The 20,909-nt window shown below is 38.1% G+C and overlaps 2 protein-coding genes across 2 annotated transcripts in view; one reads left to right on the top strand and one right to left on the bottom strand.

Moving 5' to 3' along the window:
- LOC148072689 (microtubule-associated protein 1 light chain 3 beta) overlaps positions 1-6,343 on the top strand; it is a 58,561-nt gene extending 52,218 nt beyond the window's left edge. The window contains exon 5 of the transcript XR_015712078.1: positions 6,330-6,343. The gene's annotated coding sequence lies outside the window, so the exon portion shown is untranslated. The remainder of the gene's footprint in view (positions 1-6,329) is intronic.
- jph3b (junctophilin 3b) overlaps positions 1-20,909 on the bottom strand; it is a 49,304-nt gene that overhangs the window by 18,993 nt on the left and 9,402 nt on the right. Inside the window, exons 2-4 of the mRNA XM_087796713.1 lie at positions 12,111-12,591; positions 10,166-10,531; positions 472-596 (exon numbers count right to left, since the gene is read on the bottom strand). Coding sequence (XP_087652839.1) covers positions 472-596; positions 10,166-10,531; positions 12,111-12,591 — 972 coding nt within the window. The remainder of the gene's footprint in view (positions 1-471; positions 597-10,165; positions 10,532-12,110; positions 12,592-20,909) is intronic.

Genomic DNA, 20,909 nt, shown 5'->3' with positions numbered 1-20,909 from the left:
TTCATTACACAGATTGATGCCATCTTGATATTGATCTTCCTTACTTAAATTATTGTTTTACTAATCCATCAGCTACCAATCATGCCTTGAGTTTTTGTCTTTTCAGTAATGCTATCCCTGCATTTGTCTTACACTCTCAACTCAATGTATGGAACTTTACATCGTTGTATATGTATCAATTCTGTAGTGTCAATAATCAGTTAAAGAGCCTCTTATCCATTAAGGAAATTTAATTTAAATTTAACAAAATATTGTTTTATAATTCATTATTTAAGCCAATACTTAAATATTATTAATAGAGATTTAATAGTTTCCTTTAGTCTAGAACTCCAAAGTTGGTGTCTTGTTTCAGATACATGTTACTTACATGTTACAGATACTCAAGTTATCAACAAAAGAGTATAGGCTACTACCACTAAACATGTAACTATTTCAAATGTAAATATGAAGAAAGTGTGTGAGTCCACCCACCGTCAGCTGGTTGCTGGAAGGACGGCGAGAACTGTTTGGCGGTGACTCGGGCCAAGCGACTTTCTTCCTGAGCTTTCTGAACTGCTGCCATTGCTGCCTCTGCTTTCCCCTGCGAGTGAGCCGTTCTACCACAGAGAGGAAGAGACAGTTGGTCCAAAATGAACATCCAGCTATTGTAATGAAACACTAGACAGATAGAAATTAAAGTTATGGAGTCAGATTTTCACAAAAATATATAAAATCACATTCGCTAGAAATTACCGCCTAGTATCCCTCAAATAAATGGCCAATAAACACATTTCTTGCTTTCTTCACCACCTGCTCAACTGTGAAATGAGTGGCCATTGGACCACCATGTAGATGTTGACCATGTAAAACCACTTGTCCTTGACTTCCCAGTGGGCTTCAGACAAAGAAGCCTACACGGCCAAGCGCTACCATCACTAGGGCTGGGTATTGAACATGGCTCCTTTGGTAGTATTGAGTATCAAAAAAAGCTTCTTCTTTTAGTGCTATGTTTTGATACCAGAAGATTAATCACTTTATCAAGACTTGGTAATGCTGCAGCTATTGGCAGTAATGTTAACAGACAAGTTCACTTGCATAAATCTACATATCACTAGGAGATTTAACACTATGAGCTAACAAGATGGCTACAATGTTCGTCTGTGCAACATCCCCTTGATGTAAAGATCTACTTAATGTTCACATTTGTCTGCGTTATGATTGCAAGCTGGCTAGAATGCCAGCGTACAACCAGATGATCAGGCAAAAGCTTTTTTTTTTTGGTGAAAGCAGCCACTGCCTTTGGAGTTACTCTGATCTTCAGCTGTAAATCTAATTCACAAAGACGGTACGAAATTCGGCATTCATGTACATGATAGATTATATACTTTGCACACAGTAAAGAATTATGAATGTAATGACCAGTGCATGGGATGTATTTATATGCAAACATGGCACAATATTCTTGGGCATTGCAACTTGATATTAAGAAGAAATTTAAAGGTCCAACAAACAGACCTACACATTGTGAAGTATGCACCCTGAGGACAAGAAACAGAGACCCTGATGCCAGAGTGAAAATGCCTCTAGAGCTAGTACACACAGATTTGGCAGGACCAATCTACCAAGAGTCCAGAGATGGAAATATGAACTTTTTACTGATGATTTTTCCAGTACAGTATCTATGTACTTTAAGTTTTAAGCTGACATAGACCCATATCAAATGTGCGTTCTGTCCTTCTGAATGCGTCAGAAACATGGATAACCAACAAGAGAATAGAATGTCGTTTCAGAGGTTTCGAAGGTAGATGCTTCAGGATAATTCTGAAAATACGTTGGAGCAAAGAATCTCAAACAAATGAGTAAGCGAGCATACAAGTACATGTAACATCGTAGATTAAATAAAACACAGATGCTGGAAGTGGCTAGGACACACCCTCTGCATGAACAAAACCAGACACCCACATGTCGCCCTCAAATGGAATCCTCAAGGGAAACGAAAGAGAGGCAGGCCTCTAGGGACTTGGAGAAGAACTATAGAAGGAGAGATAAAACCTCCAAGGAAGACATGGCACGAAGTCAAATGGATGACCCAAGACAGGTAGGGCGGGAGGGAGTTTGTCTGTGCCTTATGCTCCAGCAGGAGCGAAGAGGATTAAGTGAGTAAGTAGCCCCATATGGAAAAGTCAAGTGTTTTGAGTACAATGGTACTGAATTCAAAGGAAAGGGGTTACCATGCTCTAGTCGTTAAAAAGGGAATTGGACATAAAACATCAGCACCTTACTCTCCTGACCAGAACTCTGGACTTATGCAGTCTAGACTTCCACTGTAGTGAGGAACAGATGCTTCAACAACCACACAAAGCAGACACCTATACAGGCATTTACAGGCAAAATGGCATAATTTATCTAGAATACAGTTTGGATCAGGGTGTTTTGTTTATATAAATGACAAAAGAAAGCTACATCCAAGGTGTGAAAAGGTGTTTTCATTGGGTGTAACAAAAACAGTTCAGCATACATTTTCACAGGGTGGTGAAATGTGTTTCTAAATCAGGTGTTAAGCAGCAGACACACATGTCCAGAACTCCAGATCACCATGTCCCACTAGAACCTAAGCTTGAAGTAAGCTGCCACCAACCACAGCCAGTAGGACAAGCGTGAGCCTGAACTACAGACATGATTTTTACGGCAAGGCAATTACAAAAAAAATGCCAGGAGCAGAACTCTGACCTGTACTCCACATATGTTGACCTGACAAAGGCATTTCATTCTGTCTGCAAGGAAGGTCTTTGGAAGATAATGGCAAAGAAGGGATACCCCCCAAATTCACTACCCTAGTTTAACAATTCCATGATGGTATGCAGACCCATGTATGGAAAAATGACGCTATATCAGATTTATTTCCTGTCACAAATGGAATGAAGCAGGGCTGTCTGCTAGCCCCCACGCTGTTTAGCATCATGTTCACTGCAACATTAAGTAAGTAAGTAAGTAAGTAATTTTTATTTATATAGCGCTTTTCCAGACCAGGGTCACAAAGCGCTTAAACAATCAAAACAATATTCAATAAAGTATATACTTAAAGGGCAAGATAAAACTGATAACACAACAGGAGTTCCAGAAAATCAAGGAAAAGCCTGAACAAATAAAAACGTCTTAAGATGTTTCTTGAAAGAGTCAGTAGACTCCATCAAGCGCAAAGAGAGAGGAAGATCGTTCCAAAGCTTAGGAGCAACAGCCTGGAAAGATTTCTCTCCTCTGGTCCTGAACCGTGTGCATAGAACCATCAGTAGATTCTGATCCACAGACCTCAGAGCCTGAGCTGGGGTGTAAGGCTGGATCAGATCAGTGATGTAAGGAGGAGCCTGACCATGAATAGCTCTGAAAGTAAGAACCAGAATTTTAAAGTTGATCCTGAAAGAAACTGGAAGCCAGTGAAGAGTTTACAGGATCGGAGAAATGTGCGTTCTTCTACTAGAGCGGGTCAGAATTCTCTGAATCAACTGCAGGCGAGACAGCTCCTTCTTGTTAAGACATGAAAACAAACTGTTGCAATAGTCCAGGCGAGAAGACACAACACCCAGGTTTCTCAGGCTCAGTTTGATTTCTAGCAAACAATTGACTAAGCTGTTCAGCCTCTGCGGCTCAGTTGGATCAAAAGAGCAATAGAGCTGGATGTCATCAGCAAAAATGTGATAAGAAACATCAGGAAATCTCTGAATGATTTTACCGAGGGGAATCAAGTACAGCAAAAACAATAAAGGACCCAGAAGAGAACCTTGAGGGACTCCACACAACAGATCTGCCGATTCAGACCTCATTTGATTGGCAGATATACTAAAACTGCGCCCAGAAAGGTATGATGAGAACCATTCTAACACAGACCCAGACAGTCCCACTTCATCCCTCAGTCTTCTCAACAGGATCTGGTGATCAACTGTGTCAAAGGCTTAGGACAGATCCAAGAGAACCAGAACAGTGAATTTACCCGAGTCAGCCCACATCATGATGTCACTGGATACTTTCAGTAAAGCTGTCTCCGTAGAGTGATGTTTACGGAAGCCAGACTGAAACTTCTCATGGATGTCGATCTGATCCAGGAACAAAGACAGCTGCTCAGACACCACCTTCTCCAAGATCTTTGACAAGAAAGGGAGCTTAGAAATAGGCCTGAAATTACTGAGGTCAGTCGGGTCTAAGCCTGGCTTTTTGAGCAGAGGCTCCACAATGGCATGTTTAAATGCATTAGGAAAAACCCCTGTGGAATGGGAGAGGTTCACCATATTGGTAACCCAGGGGCCAATTACATCAAATACTTTGATAAAAAGCCTACAAAGAAGGACGTCAACTGAGCAAGAGGAGGATTTCATCTTGTTCACTAGTGCTGAAATATCACCAGAAGATACATCAGTGAAGAGGAGGAGAGGGGCTCAGAGACAGCAGGGGTTACAAACAAAGGGGGAGAGATTTTGTGAATTTTTGTGAATTAACAGATGCCTTCAGGAAGGAAGACGTGGAAATTGGCATCAGATACGCAATGGAAGGGAAAGTGTTCAACTTAACAAGGCTACAAGCCAAAACCAAAGTACAGACAAATACCGTTAGAGACTTGTTGTTCGCCGATGACTGCGCTTTAAATGCCAGCTCAGAACCAAACATGCAATGCAATACAGACAAGTTCTCAAATGGATGTTGAAAGCTGTTGTACTTCTGACGGTCCTGTACTCATGTGAAACAAGGACTGTCTACCGACACCACTTCCACACAACTCGTCTTAGAAAGCTCCTCAACATCGAAAGGCAGGGCAAAATACCAGAGACAGAGGTTCTGACCCACGCAAGTATGTCAAGTATCCACACCATCCTAATGCAGTCCCAGCTTTAATGGTCAAGACATAGTCAGTATGCCAGACCATTGTCTGCCCAAGAGACTGGTGAACTTGATCATACCCAAATTGAATTGGTTCAACACACTTAATATGAGTTATTATAGATAGTGGTCTCAGATGGTCTGATCATATTGATCTGGTCTGTTGTGTCCCGTAATTCATTCTTCAGCCTATTTAACATTATATTATAGTTTTTTTGTTTCCATTTATTTGTTATTGCAACATTGTCTGGGCTTCAACATATCCTTCATACCTGAATAAATTAAGAGTTATACAGAAAACTATCTCAGCTTTAAATCCAACTCTACTGGATTAAACCCTCAACACCTGTCTTACGTAAATTTAAATTACTCATCATCGACAAGTTAAATGTTCACCAAACATGTTTATTTATGCAAAGTTTATTTATAAGAAACAAGAACAGAAACCTTACAGAATTTGTTTATTCCCACCACTGATATTCACACATATCAAACTAGACACAGAAATAATACTTTACTCTTACCGCACTGCAAGACATCAAAGTAATATTGCCTTTAGAGGTCCTAAACTTTGGAATGACCAAAGCTTACCACTGCGATCACTGTCTACCCAAACTGCATTTTGAAAGCATCTGAAGGAAACATTACAATCTTCTTGACTTCACTAGTCTATTTTGGTTAATGTTGTGAAACCCCACAAAAGTCCTGGCTTTTCTTGTTCGTTTTTTGCTGAATGATTAGCCTCCATGTCATGAGTCGGATTTGGACAGGTAAGGAACTACAAGCCTGTAAGGGCTTCGATCCCACCTTGCACAGTTTTGTTTCATTCAACTTGTGCTTAACAATAAAACAAAACAAAACAATTAACCAATAGAGAACCCTATTAGAAGGCTTTGAATGTAATATTAGTACTGGATTTACATCAAGGTAACTTATATATCTATTACATACATGCTCCCCACTCTAACAGGCTTTGCTATTGGTTTATAACCTAGGCCAAGGCCTTAGGGAAAAAGTGAACTCCTAGCTGGGAGAGAGATCTTCACTCCATTCCCAGGAAACAAAAAACCTCCCACCTAACATCACACTGTTGTAGATGAAGTTGTGCCAGTCACTGTCTATTCTATCTGTCTTAACTGATAATTCTACTTATGATGCAAGATGAAGTATGGTCTAAAATAACCCCCTATCACATTTTAATTAACTCCATCTATTAATATGTTATTTAAGAGATACTTAATCACCATAAGACCTTAATTTGTAATAGTCCTTTAATTGAGAAGTTCATCGATTGAACACATTAATAAATATGTTTTTATAATGGTTATTTTTGACCTACTTAACTTGACTGAAGAAACAAGTGTGTGCATATTTTATTATATTGTGTGAATGTATAAGTGTGCTGAGGATGTTACAGCTGGATTCACAATTGTGTAATATTTATATTACTTCTGCAGCTCTAAACTTAATTCTTCTTCCAGCCGAAAAAAAAAAATTCAGAGCATTGCATCATTCCTTATGATCCTCTTTCACAAACATGACTCTATATTGAAACCGCAACGGTTGTTTCAGGATGAGGTTCACGACGCAACTGCTTACAATTTATTTAATTCAGATGTTCATTTTCAAACCTGCAGCAAAAAATTGTAAGAAAAGAAAAAATGTTTAAAGTGAAAACATTTGTCATGGAAATAAAGAGTTTGTAAAATAGAAAAACTTAATATGTATTGCTATAAATATCTCATTCTTAAATCAATGAAAGCCAGAAACTACTGGTAGAAAGAAACACTCAAATAAGAAAAACGTATTTAAAAAAAAGTTAAATGGATACCTAGAGCAAAGTAATAATTATTGTCAGATTAAAGGATTCAATCATATAAAAACATGTCTTCTACAAATAGGTCTTCATTAAAAAACATTTTTTTAGATATTGACAAAAAAATCTTAAGTCACAGGACAAACTTGTCTGTTAGAGAATTAAAGTTAACATTTAACTACAGCTTATACTAACCTTTAATAAAATAACTAATTGGAAAAAGACATTTTTGGTTAAAATGAAACATATATTTGTTAAAAATAGATGTAATGTAGTTGTTGGATTAAGTTGAATTAATTAATCAATTAAAGTATAAAAAATAGGTTACAATTAAGGATTCAAGCTCAACCTTAAGCACCAGTTATTGGTACACCCACCAAACAAAATTGACCACAGCAGCAAACAAGAGTTCATAAGTTACACAACATGAAATGAGAATTCAAAGTAGTAGAAATCTAAAAGAAATATCGCTGTGAACCAGCCGCTGTCAGCTAACTGATGCGCCGTTTAGGCCAGTCAATACTGGTCGATTTAACACTGATGACTGAAAAGCGTGTCAATACAGTTTGGACAAAAATTTTGTTCAGTTTGAGTAATATTTGTATAGTATAAGTACAGGATGAGTATAGAAGGAGATGAAGGAGCAGGAGATTACTGCATTATGCCAACATGGTTGGCAGGCAGCCAGAGTAAAAGAGCAGAAGGCAAATTTGTGGCTGATAAACACAGAAATCTGAACACAAAAGCTTACACAAGGCAATAAAGGTAAGAAAAAGCAGGGAGACATGTATCTTGTATGTGGTAGCGCTTGTATGTGGTATGAATCATTAAAGGAGAAATCCTATTAAAGAACATGTATGTAGTTGCTGGTCTGGTCCACTGAGGACTAACTCCAACACCATGTGACAATTCCCCACTCTTTCCCATCTTCTGCGATCGTCTAGCCCAGGGGTCGGCAACCTTTTGCACCTAAAGAGCCGTTTGGACTCGTTACATACAGTTAAGGAAACACTGGGAGCCGCAAAACAGTTTTGACTTCAAAAGGTAAATATGATGCCATATAAGGATTACTTAGTTTGTTCAGCTTTATGCTATTACTATATACACTATAAACAAAGGTTTTTCTACTCATCCTCATGTCAACTACTCCCTTATAATCCCAACCCTGAGTTGACATGAGGGTAAGTAGAAAATGAGTGAAGTTTGAATTTTGAATATCATTCTAAGCATTAAGAAAGGTATAAAAAACAGAATTTAATTACTAGTTCAACAATATTGTATGTAATGAAGACTATTGGTTTTATTGGGAACGACTATTCAGCATCCATAAGTATAGTTAATTTTGAATTACATGACATAAGCAAATTTCATGTTATATATATGCAATTTGTTCAGAGGAAGGAGAAATTGCTACTATGATGTGCTCAAATGACTAAATGTTGCAGAGGTTGAACTAATAGTTATGAGAATTTTCATTCTGATCTGAAAAAACACGAAAGCAACTGAGAAAAACTGTTATAACAGAACTTTAATTTATTACTGAGTGTGAGAATGGTTACTCTTGCATCCTTATTGTCCAATGATTGAACAATCTCATTTAGAAGGCATGGTTCCGACAGAGGAGTTTATAGCAACATAAATAAATAGTGGTGACATTGATTTGGAAAGAAACCTAAAAAGATTTAATATAAAATTTTGTAGTTTTTAATTAAATGGTAAAGGAATGATTTCCAAGGTTCGGCATACCCAGACAGGTGAGGTCAGACAGTATGGCACCCCAGTTTTTATTTTGCTGAAATAAAAGTTGTATGTTTTGCTTTTATTTAACACATATGTGTAGTCCCCCTTTGCAGGGCATTGCATTGAATGAACAGTGGACAGTATTGGTGACAGTGATGACGGAAGTGACCGGTGTCTGGGAGCAGACGTCGTGTTTGACTCTTTTACTAGTCAATGGATGGCGGAAAATCAATCCATCTTTAGAGAGAGCGGATCACTTTAATAAGATGATGAAAATAGTGACCCAAAAGTGGGGGCAAGGTGGATTTTCCTGCTAAAAAGAACGCAGCGCTTTAATTCAGTATAACTTCAATTAGACTGCAACATGCATTGCTGTGATTTTTACACATTTAATTTAATACAGTTTCATGTTTTCCCTGATCTAAGACAGACTAGTTATCATAATCATTTTTTTTACATTTCTGATAAAATTAAAATTGAACAAACTTAAAGTAAAATACTGTAAGATGTAATATGTGCTTGTTACTGTTCCTTTAAGACTGAGACAGGTGAGGGAGGGGGAGCGCATGTGAGCACGAGCCTCAGCGACAGTTCTGTGTGAAGTAACGTCTTTTACCATAAAAGTTTTGTTGTCAAATAAAAGGTATAGAGTTTTTCAAAAAACTCAGCGAGCCACATCAGTGGGTTGAAAGAGCCGACCGGGTTGCCGACCCCTGGTCTAGACATCCCATATACATCTATTAGTGAGTTTGTAAATGGTAAGTGAGTGTATGTAATAGCTCCTTTAGAAAGTTTGGAGGGTCGTCCGCAACCTTACAGATGGACCACCGATCCACAGAGCCCCCTTTGTTTTACCCCTTTCTGTTGTTTCTTTACTTTGATACTTTGAAGCAGAGAGGAGCAGCTGGTGGGTTTAGCTGAAAACGAAGCTGCCCTGGGCACCAAACTAACAAGCTAGGCCGATTCTTAGACCAGAATCAGGGACCTAGACACCCTGTTAGTTATTCCCTTAAGTTGTCTCTTAACATCAGGGAAACTTACCTATTGGGCATTGGACACGGGCGCAGGTTTGATAAATCTGCAGCTGGACAGTTTTTTGCATGCGCTCACACAAGGAAATAAACATCTCATCCTTTTCTTAATCGGAGGTTGCTCTCCATTAGCCAACTTAAATACTTAAATGGCAACTCATGCCTTGATTTAAGTGTCTGTTAAATAGATATATACTGTGATCATCAGTATGTTTATGTTTCTGTCCTGTTGTGATGGGTCAAACATCGAGGTTTGTAATCAATCCAGGAAGTCTCTGCCTTCGAGAGTCGTGTTTACAGAAAGAAGTAGGACGTTCTTTGCTGCTGCAGGACCGTAACCTCTCGTACTGCAAGACTTTAGAAATTAAATGCATTTATAAAGTTCAAAATGGAGCATCATCATGATAAGTGACTTGCTGCATGTTGGAGAGGAAGACTTGTGAGTAAGTCAGGAGAGTTGGGTTTTGACATTAGTTGCTCTTTAATAATGCATTGTAATTATCATTATCACCAGAGCACTGGTCATTCCATGATAATCTAACACTATTTTAACTTTTCACATGTCACTATCAGGGTTATCTTTAGTCCTTATAAGCAAGAGATCCGTACATGTTTTTTGTTACTACTAGAGTACAGCTAAGTGCTTACAGGGGAAAGATGATGGCCTTGTTTTTCAAACCAGCAGTTCTGAGGTTTTTAGACTAGCACAAGGAATGTTTAACAATCCTACCTTGACAAGGCGATCTCTGATTTCTGCTTCGCGATCTCTGCTGCCTTCTCAGCTCCCTCCACAGCTCGGTCCACCTTCTCTCTGATCTTGCTGGCTCGGAGAGGGATCAGGTTCTTCCTCTTGCCACTCACCAGGATGTTCTGCTTGTACTTCCCTTCCTCTTTGGTACCATCGGGGAAAGTGGTGCAACCGTAGCCATGGCGCTTGTTGCTGAGCCATTCGCCCTCATACTGCAGCCCATCCGACCGTCTGCTAATGCCAAAGCCCATCCGCTTGTCGTTCTTCCACTCCCCCCAATAGGTCTCTGTCGTAGTGGCATCCACGTCGTCGTCCGCAACAGCCAACTCTGTATCTGCGTCCCCTAGGCTACAACAATAGAGGATTATTGAAGATGGAACTTAAAAAACATTTATCAAACCAAGAAGTGTTCAACACCAGGCTTTTCTAACAACACCTAAACTAATATATAATAAATAATTATAATCAATTCAAATTCAGAAGCAGAGTAGCTGAAATTAGTGCTGTCAACAGGTCTTGTGACAGAGATACAAGCTGCAACAAAAAATGTCAAATAAATGACTAGAAAACCAAAAGACAGTGCATACCTCAGCCAAGGAGGTCATTTTTACGCGACAAAGACAACACATAAATTAAGATAGATAGTAAGTAAGTAAGTTAGTAAGTCATTTTTATTTGTATAGCGCTTTTCCAGACCAGGGTCACAAAGCACTTAAACAATCAAAACAATATTCAATAAAGTATATACTTTAAAGGTCAAGATAAAACTGATAACACAACAGGAGTTCCAGAAAATCAAGGAAAAGCCTGAACAAATAAAAACGTCTTGAGATGTTTCTTAAAGGAGTCAGTAGACTCCATCAAGCGCAAAGAGAGAGAGGAAGATCATTCAAAGCTTAGGAGCAACAGCCTGGAATGATTTCTCTCCTCTGGTCCTGAACCGTATGCGAACCATCAAGGCTGGATCAGATCAGTGATGTAAGGAGGAGCCTGACCATGAATAGCTCTGAAAGTAAGAACCAGAATTTTAAAGTTGAAGAAACTGGAAGCCAGTGAAGAGTTTTAAGGATCGGAGAAATGTGAGTTCTTCTAGTGGAGCAGGTCAGAATTCTCGCTGCAGAGTTCTGAATCAACTGCAGGCGAGACAGTAAGTAAGTAAGTAAGATGTACTTTATTATTTCCTCTCCTTTCGGAAATTGGTTTTCCAGCTCACAGCAACACAGACGATAGATTCATAAAAACAAGAGCCAATTGCAATAAAAAGAACACCGCATAAGATGACAAAATCTAAGTATAAAGATCATAGATCAAAGAAAAAACACAAAGGAAAGGATACAAAGATTAACATGGAATACATCATCTTTCATTCCGCTTCTGCCCCCAAACTAAAATTATACAAACTAATAGCCCGAGGAATGAATGAGTTCTTTAGTCTATTAGTGTTGCATCTATTATAGTTGAAGTTTATGTTATTTAATTACACATTTATAAGACAAATGTTTCAGTTTGTCATTGTAATTAAGGCCTGCTCAACACTGTTGATACGTATAATACTTGAAGGTTTTTGTTATTTATTTACACATTTACCACACATAATGTTTCCTACTACTTACTTGCTTTTTTCTGCTCATCAACACTGTTTGAATTTATAATAGTTAGGTTTTAGTTGGGTTTTCTTTTTATTTACACATTAATCAGACAAATGTTTTGGTTCGTTATTAAACTTGGAAGCTCCTTAACACTGTTTGAATGTATAATAGTTGGTTCATTTTGCATCTATTTGTAAAGAAAATTCATAAGTGTAATAAACTTTTTTTTTCTTTTTTTTATTGATATTCTACAAGTTAGCTTCTAGTTTGGATGGAGACGGATCTACTTTTGATCTTATATGAAGCAGCTCAAGACCAAGTTCTGGTGGAGACATTACCTGATCGTAGAGTTGATGTCAGACGCAGCAGAAGACACTGTACTCATCCCGGCCTCACTCCTGAACGAGCTCTGTTTGGACCTCTGGGAGGCCAGGGAGCTCCTGGAATCAGACTTCTTTAGCTTTAGTCCGGATAGGATGGATCTACGGAACAGGCCGCTTTTTCTCTTCCCCTTTAGCAGCTCTGCCTCGCTGTTGGCCGTCAGAACAAAGCCACCGCGGGAAACAGCTGGACTGCTGCCGCTACTGCCGGTGCTGCAAATTGAAACACTTGTAGATAGGGTCCCTGGCCCTGGTGGAGAGACCACAGCACCAGTCCGATCCAGCAGAGCAGTGCCGTTGCTTTGCTCCAAACTAGAGCGGAGCGAGTTGATGGAGGTCTGGAGTGGAGAGCGTATGACCGCTGCCATGCCGTAGGGAACGCTCTGCCTTACGCCATAGCCATGCCTCATCCCGCTGACCCACTGACCCTGATATGTCCCTGAAAGAGAAGAAAGAGAGTAGAATATTAAGAACACATGCTAAAAGTATTAAGACACAAGTAATTATAAAAGAAAAAAGTCAGAAATGGACACTATAAATTAAGAAAATGATGTTACTGTCTGTATTTCTTCACATCTTTAATGCAAATTACATACTAACTTTGATAGGGTCACAAAGCCAATACGTGTGTGCACCAATACGGGTGCAGCTAAATAGGGTTCGAAAATCAACTTGTTCTATAATTTCCGAGTGTTTGTGTTCACTCAACCCTCTGTCAAAAACATTTTTCATTACAAGTAGAATAGAGAGTACTTCAGTGTTCAGTCTAAAGTCTTAATAACTATCGATCTTAGAAACATAATTTGGGAGTTAAAATAGTTGTGATATGTAACTGATAATAATATTCCTGATGTAATATTTCTCAGCACATTCATTTATTTTCGTTTAAAACAGGCGTCTAACTCACGGACACATAATCCTCGTATTTCAAAATAAAAGAAGAAAAAAAAGAAACATCTCTGTCTTAAAGCATCCCTCCGATTCACTAATTGAGAACGCTCAAACCAAACTCCATGACCATTTAAGTGACCAGATTTCCTCCGACACTACCGCAACACATAATCATTCACCTCCTGGTCTTGAGTGTCGGATGCGTGGAACCGACCAATTAAAGCTTTCTGTTCTGCTGCTACCACAGGTTGCTGCCTGATGTCTCCCTCTTCCAGGCACTCACGTCAACAGCTAAAAGTCTGCTAGACACAGGAGGTCCGCACATCTGGACCACCACATGAGTCTCAAGCACACACATAGTAAGAACAAGACATTTGAAATGGTTTTCAACAGATTTACCTTTGTGTGCAGCGAGCAACAAATCTGCCTTTTTGTGCATGAAAGAGAGAGGTACTAGACATGCTTATGTCAAAATTCGATTTATGACTTTGAAGACCTTGATGACCCCTCCTCCCCCCATGCCCCCTGGAACCCCTCCCCCTGGTACCACTAACTGTCAAAATTTGATTTACGATTTTGTCTACAATGGTCCAGCCCCCTAGCACTAACTCCTTCTTCGGAACTTCTAACTTTCGAGAGTTGTAGTTTGTTAGTTTCGTCCAGGTCTCTACTGGAAGTGAAAATAAATAGACATCACAAGTTAATATACATTATAGGTCAAGCGTCTTGTTCCGTCAACATTTTGTGTTTAGAGCATCTTTTAAAAATGACTATGAATTAGATTTCTTACCAAAGTGATTTGTTCTTACAGAGTACACCTCTGTCTGTTTCTTTTTAATGGCTGAAACAACTATGTCTGTTTATTTTTAAAGGATGAACAACCAAAACAGAGGTTGTGGACTTTTGGAAATAGAACTTTCCAATGTTTTAAAAAGTAATTAAAACAGACACCCCACCCTCACTCAGGGTAGAAGTTGAAAAACACAAATCTTGGCATCTAACTATTCACCCCTCTACAAATATTAGACACAAATTCAAGTTCAACTGGAAAACTAAACCTCTCTATTTTTTCTATTTTAAAACTTTCTGTCAAAATTATCATTTACACATTTATAGCACGCTTCGGAGTGGGCAGTTTGATTGATATGTTTACTCCCGATTTAGTTCATTTTTTTACCAAAGTGTTTCTAAATTATCTGTTCTTACAGAGTACTTAGGGAACAACCAAATATAACTTTTTGAAAAAGAACTTTCCAATGTTTTAAAACAAAAGTGTTTAAAACAGACGCTCCACCATTTTTTGTCAACTTCTGAAAATATTGTTAAAAACTTTTTCCAACTTTCTTATTCACACACCTTAAAGACATTTGGTTCTCACTCACTCACACTGATGATCTGGAGCTTGTTATCCATGCATTTGTGTCTTCTCGTTTCGACTATTGTAACAGTTTGTTTTGATGTCTTAACAAGAAGGAGCTGTCTCGCCTGCAGTTGATACAGAACTCTGCACGATAATTCTGACCCACTCTAGTAGAAGAACTCACATTTCTCCGATCTTTAAGTCGCTACACTGGCTGCCAGTTTCTTTCAGGATCAATTTTAAATTTCTGGTTCTTACTTTCAGAGCTATTCAAGGTCAGGCTCCTCCTTACATCTCTGATCTGATCCAGCCTTACACCCCAGCTCGGGTCTGCTGATGGTTCCTCGCACACGGTTTAGGACCAGAGGAGAGAAATCCTTCCAGGCTGTTGCTCCTAAGCTTTGGAACGATCTTCCTCGACCTCTGCGCTTGATGGAGTCTACTGACTCTTTCAAGAAACATCTGAAGACACTTTGATTCGTGCAGGCTTTTTCTTGATTCTCTGTGACCCCTGTGATGTTCTCAGTGTTGTCTTGAACTTTTAATCATCTTTTTTATTGGGAATTGTATTGATTGTTTAAGCGCTTTGTGACCCTGGTCTAGAAAAGCGCTATACAAATATTACATACTTACTTACTCAAGGTACAAACTGAACCTAACAAAAACACAAATCTTGGCATTTAACTTTACACACTCTGCAAATATTTGACAAACATTTAAGTTCAAATGGAAAACTAAAAAAAAAAAAAGAAATACCTTGGTGTCACTATAACTAAAGGTCTGCACAAATTATATGATGCCAATTATATACACATAGACCAAGAAATAAGGAGAGAAATGCAAGGTTGGAAAGTCAAATTATTAGATTTCAGTGCTAGAATAGAGACAATCAAAATGATTATACTACCTAGGCTCCTCTTTCTCTTCCAAGCTTTACCAATCCAAATCTTAGATAGACAATTTAGAATATGAGATGCATTCATCTACAACTTATATGGAACAGTAGAAAACCAAGGATTAAATATGAAATACTACAGCTTTCCAAAGACAAAGGAGGCATGGCTCTTCCAAACTTCAAAAATGATTATTATGCTGCACAACTTAGACCCTTGGTATGTTGGTACGATAGAAACTTAAAATGTAGATGGATATGTGAAAAGAAGAGAAATCCAAAGTATATTAGGAGAACAAAAGAACTAGCCAACGAGATGGATACAATGATCAAATTCACGCAATAGTTATGGTTCTCCCTGATGAAGTGAGTAGCATATGACAAACAATTCACCCCAAACCGCCTTGATTTTAGATTTAGACAATGGATCAAGTTGGGCATCACTTCATTTAATACAGTGATAAAGAATGGCATAATCATGGAGTTCCAAATATTAAAACCAAAATATTCCTTAATGAGAGAGGACTATTTTAGATATCTAGAAGAAGAAGCGCATGAGTGTTATATCCAACAATTTAAACAAAAATTGGAAGCTAACATTTGGAAATTGAAGCGGACATCGTTTTGTCTTATGATAACATCAGAAAGAAATCTGAACTTGTACCTGAAGAGCAGATACAAAAACGACTAAAGAGAAACACAAAAACAGGTTTAGAAAAGTTATCCAAAAACATTCTGAACTTTTACAACAAGATTTTTTTTTTCTTCTTGTCTCTGTATAAAAATGATGTTCATGGCAAGAACTCGAGAACAAATATACGCTATATAAGATAATGCAGCAGCAAACATCTTATGCTGAGATCAAACGGGCATTAAAGAGTTATGGGATTCATTTCAAAACACCACTTAACAAGATTTCCAAGATGTAAACCGTGAAGGAGGCGAGCTTGTGATTTGGAAAATGCCTAAAGAGTCCAACTGTCGCAGGTTTAATGGGTAAAGTGTTCCAGAGTTTGGGGGCTGAGTGGCTGAATGCTCTGGCCCCCATTGAGGCCATTTTGACCATGGGAACTATTAGGAGAGCAGTAGATGAGGAGCAGAGAGACAGAGACAGTGTGTATGGGAGGAGCATGTAACTCAGGTATGGGGGGACCAGATTATGGAGTTCCTTATATGTGAGAGTTTGAACCGGATTCTGTGCTGGGGAGCCAGTGGAGTTGGATGACAACCAGAGTGGTGTGATCAGTAGATTTTGTACGAATGATGATCCTAGCATCTGAGTTGCTTTTGTGTCTTATTTTGTTGATTGCTTCCTGTTCTGTTCCTTTTTTATTTTCTACCTTGTGATGATTAATGGCAGACTCTCCCCCTTTAAAAAAATAATTATTTTTTGTGTGTAGGGCCCTCAGTATGCTGTCATGTGTCTGTCTATTTTTACAAAGCCTGTCTGTTCTTCTCCCATCAAGGAAGGGATCGCTGCTTTTAATTATTTGGTCCAGATTGAAGTGTATATTTTATCGTCTACGTTAAGAACACTAATGGCTCTGTAGTTTTTACATTCCTTTTTGTATTATCCATTCTTTGGTATTACTGATATGAAGGCCTCTCTCCAGGAGGGGGAATTAAACCTTTTTTAGACATGTGATTAAAAGAGTTGAAATGCAAAGATCAATAAGTCCCTTAAGGCATTTCTAGAATCCATAACAATCCGCTGACTTACTTACTTTGAGATTTGAAATTAATTTATCGATTTCCATACTTGACCTTATAAATGTAAGTTTCATTGTGTACTTTGCCAATGGAGGGAAGGTCCAAAGCATCTACAAATAATTGAATATGTTCATAATGACGTATAATATGTAACAAACACTTTTTCTATAGTTAATCACTATAGTTTAACTTCTTTGTACATGGATGTCGAATTGTGTGGACAGAAGTTTAAGCCTGTTTATAAGAAAGTGTTTTGAAGGCCTTAGGTCCAGCCTTATGTATTTGTTTCATGAATCTTGACTTTTTTTTCAATTTTCTCACCAAGTATATTATCAATCTCCTGTTTAATGAATCTCCTTTGTTTATCTGTCTATGTGTCCTTGTTTAGACTGTGTGTTTGTTAATTCTTCCCAAAGTTCTAATAGCTTCTTTGATTTTTTTTTCTTTTAATAGTTGCAGATTTTGCACTGATTTTCATTGTGGTAATCTTTGCTAAACATGAAGGAGTAATTAATTCTCGAAAATATATTATATATACTGTAGGTCGCCAGACGTCAAGAAATACTTGCTCTTTCATTAAGCTTTTGAATTGTTTTTCTATAAGATTACCTTTTATGGTTGTATTTGTTGTATCTATTTTCAAAATCATGAGCAGATTGAAGTCACCAGCACATATCAGGGCACCATACATCTGAAAAGCCATTATGTCAAGAATCTTTTTTATAAAAGACCATTTTACTTATGAGTGGAGCATAGACATTACAGATTGTTACCTCTTTGTCGTCCAGTTTACCCTTAACTACAACATATCTACCTTCCTTATCTTTAATTACTGAAGTTAGTTCAAATGAAACAGACTTTGAAATCAATATTTCAACACCTAGTTTTTTCCCTGCACTATATTAAGAATATAATTAATTGCTAAATCCTAAAATTTATTTTATTTCTCATGCTTTGAATGATACAGATCAGTCTCCTGCCAAAAAGCAACGTTTTAAGTTTTAAAATAATTTACTTCTTTTAATAGGACTACTCATACCATCAACATTAAGTGTTTATATATTAACTGAAACATTCATCTGTCATTTTAGATTCTGATGAATCAAACAAACATGCCATAGATCTCGAAAAATGCAAGAAAAAAGAGGGATGGAGGGGTGTGGCCACGTGGTGGGGCACCTCATTAATATAAGGTAGGTGGGATTACCAAACCGTTCCTAACTAACTCCATGGGGACAGATAGACTGTCGGAATTTCAATGTCATAACCATAAAAAATAAATAGTGACCAACTTCACGTTTATAATATATTTGCAAAGTACAAAGGTGATGAAGAGAAAAATGGTATGAAGTCAAATAGAAACCAAAGAAGTTACTCATCCAGTACTTCATCCTCTTCCAGCTCTCTGAGTCGTCCTGTGGTGTCATCAATTTGATTACCTATTTCTTTCACTTTTCCCTTTATTTCAGTGCTAAATGTTTCCATCTGTTCTTTCAAGTCTTCTCAGAGGCTCACTCATATTTCTGAGAGCTCCTTCATATCGTTCTTGAGATGTCTCTTCTTAAGGCGCTCCAAAGCAGGAAGATATCCAGTTGATTGCGTCTCCTGAAGATTTCACTCTATTCTGATCAGTCCTGGTACATAAGATTGATGGATATACTCAGACTGATTCTGAACTTGTCAGTGTTTTCTGTCAGAGTAAGTTTTCTCTTTTTTTTAGTTTGCCGTTTGAAGTCCCATTCCAGCAGTGCCCCTGTCTCCTGTGTTCTGTTTTTGGATTTTGTTTTTGTTTTTACCTTATTTGAGTTAAGATACTAGTTGTTCAGTGCTGTGTCATTGTTTGAGTCTCTTTCAAAACCATCAAAAAGAGACTGTGGAAAAGGTTACGAAGAATAGGGAGGCAGCAGATAGAGCCACACTTAGCTTAGTTTCAGTTCAGGAATGCATTAAGCCCTGTAAATGCAGTTAAAACACAAGTGAACAAATAAAAGGTGTAAAATTTGGTGATCCTTATTCACAATAATGTTGAACAATTGCCATTTTTATATATTCCTGACTACCTCAAACAGCATAACTACTACGTTACTAGTCAATGTTGTTTCTGAATGCAATCATTGAATTATAGTCAGTTATAACTTCATTTTGGATGACAGGAACCTAACATAGCGATTTTGCCTGGAGAACTTCACGTTCATTCTTGTGCCCATATATGCCCACTTTAATTTATGAATGACATATTCAATTGTATTTCACATTACTATCTCATGTTATTTATATTTATTTCATTCATTGTCTTCTACTCTTTATTCTACAATACATGTTTTCTGATTCTAATATGACTATAAAATCTGACAGACAAATGGAATATAATAATAAATAAATCCTTGTAGCATATTATAAAAATAACTATAAACTAGGTCAACAAGGACCTCTCTTATTTGTTCCTTGTTCAGCTTCTCCTCCAACCTCCTCCTGTAGGTGTCCTTTGCCTCCCTCAAGCATTGCTTCACCTCCTGCTGTGCTGATAGGGTTGCCAACCGTCCCTTGAAAAAGGGAATCATCCCGTGTATATTGAGTTTAAAAGGGATGCACTTTGTCCCGTATTACCGTGAGTCAAATAGTCTGTAAAATATCGATGGAATTATGAACAACAATGAAAAGTACCGGTAATGCTCCTTGGACCTCTTCTGCTCTGTGACCAATGAGCTGACAGCGCATTCATACACAAGTATGACAATACAGCTCATCAGTCCAGGAACTGGTTCTTGCCAAAGTCGATAGCGGCACAACAAAGCAGCATGGACGACAGAGACACACCTTCGAGCAGCAATGCGACTGGCAGCAGTAATACTCATCCTATACAAATCATAAAGCATCCCCTCTTCCACTGGGTTTGTGGAGAGGATTCTCTTGTTCATGAAGAGTGGACAGATGTTGGGAATAAATGTTCGGATGAACTGATTAAAGTTGAGCTCATTGTGAGCCTTAACTATGACTTGTCTTGCTCAGAGTTTTACTCTGTAATAGACAAAGACAAATCTCTCCTCACAGCAGCAAGATCTCAGAGGAAATATAAATGGAATAAAATAGGCTGTCTCCACATAAAATGGCATTGAGCTCTTCACGTTACAGGATTATTGTTCTGCTTACTATTTATTGTTTTATATTTATTTATACAGTTTTAAGTTAAGCAGGAAAGGTTATGTTTGAGAGTTATTTATTTTGATTAGTTAATTTTGTCATTTTGTATTAAAATACATTTTTGGATAATAAATTGTTTTTCATGTGTTTATCATGCATCTAATTCAACTCAGGTTTAAATAGTTCCAAAAAAAAGAGGTAAAAAAATCATGACCGGAAAGGGTGAAGACAATCAGGTCGGCCGATCCTGCCGATGAGATGTCGCTTTTTTTTTTTTCAGGGAGTTTTCAACTCCTCTTCATGTGCTGACCTCATGGCATCCCTGTCCCTTCTCCTGAAAGCCACCTTCTTCCTGTTAAGGACGTCCTTGACCTCCTTTGTTACACACGTTTTATTATGAGGTCTCTGATGGCGTCCTCCAAAGCTGGTGTCCACTTCCTGATTGTCCTAGTGGTCACAGTCTGTCTCTGCACCAGAGGAATGTACTGTGACTGTAGATGGACCAGGTGATGATCAGACCTTCCAAGTGGAGGAAGAGGTTTGGCTCTGTACGCCTCCTTCAAGTTGGAAAAAAGAAGGTAAATTGTCCTGTTATTCCTGGTGGGACAATCCACCGACTGGTGGAAAGTAGGCAGAGTAGAGTCCAGGTTGGCATGATTAAAATCCCCAAAGATGATGATAAAAGCATCAGGATGCTGATTCTGAAGTCTAGCTTTCATTGTGTGGATCTTCTCACAGGGAGCCAACAGTTCTAAATCCTGAC

The sequence above is a fragment of the Callionymus lyra genome, chromosome 8, assembly GCF_982586985.1.
Source record: "Callionymus lyra chromosome 8, fCalLyr1.hap1.1, whole genome shotgun sequence".
NCBI lineage: Eukaryota > Metazoa > Chordata > Actinopteri > Syngnathiformes > Callionymidae > Callionymus > Callionymus lyra.
Note: the sequence above shows the minus strand (reverse complement) of the source record. Positions and strands in the feature narration are given on the sequence as shown.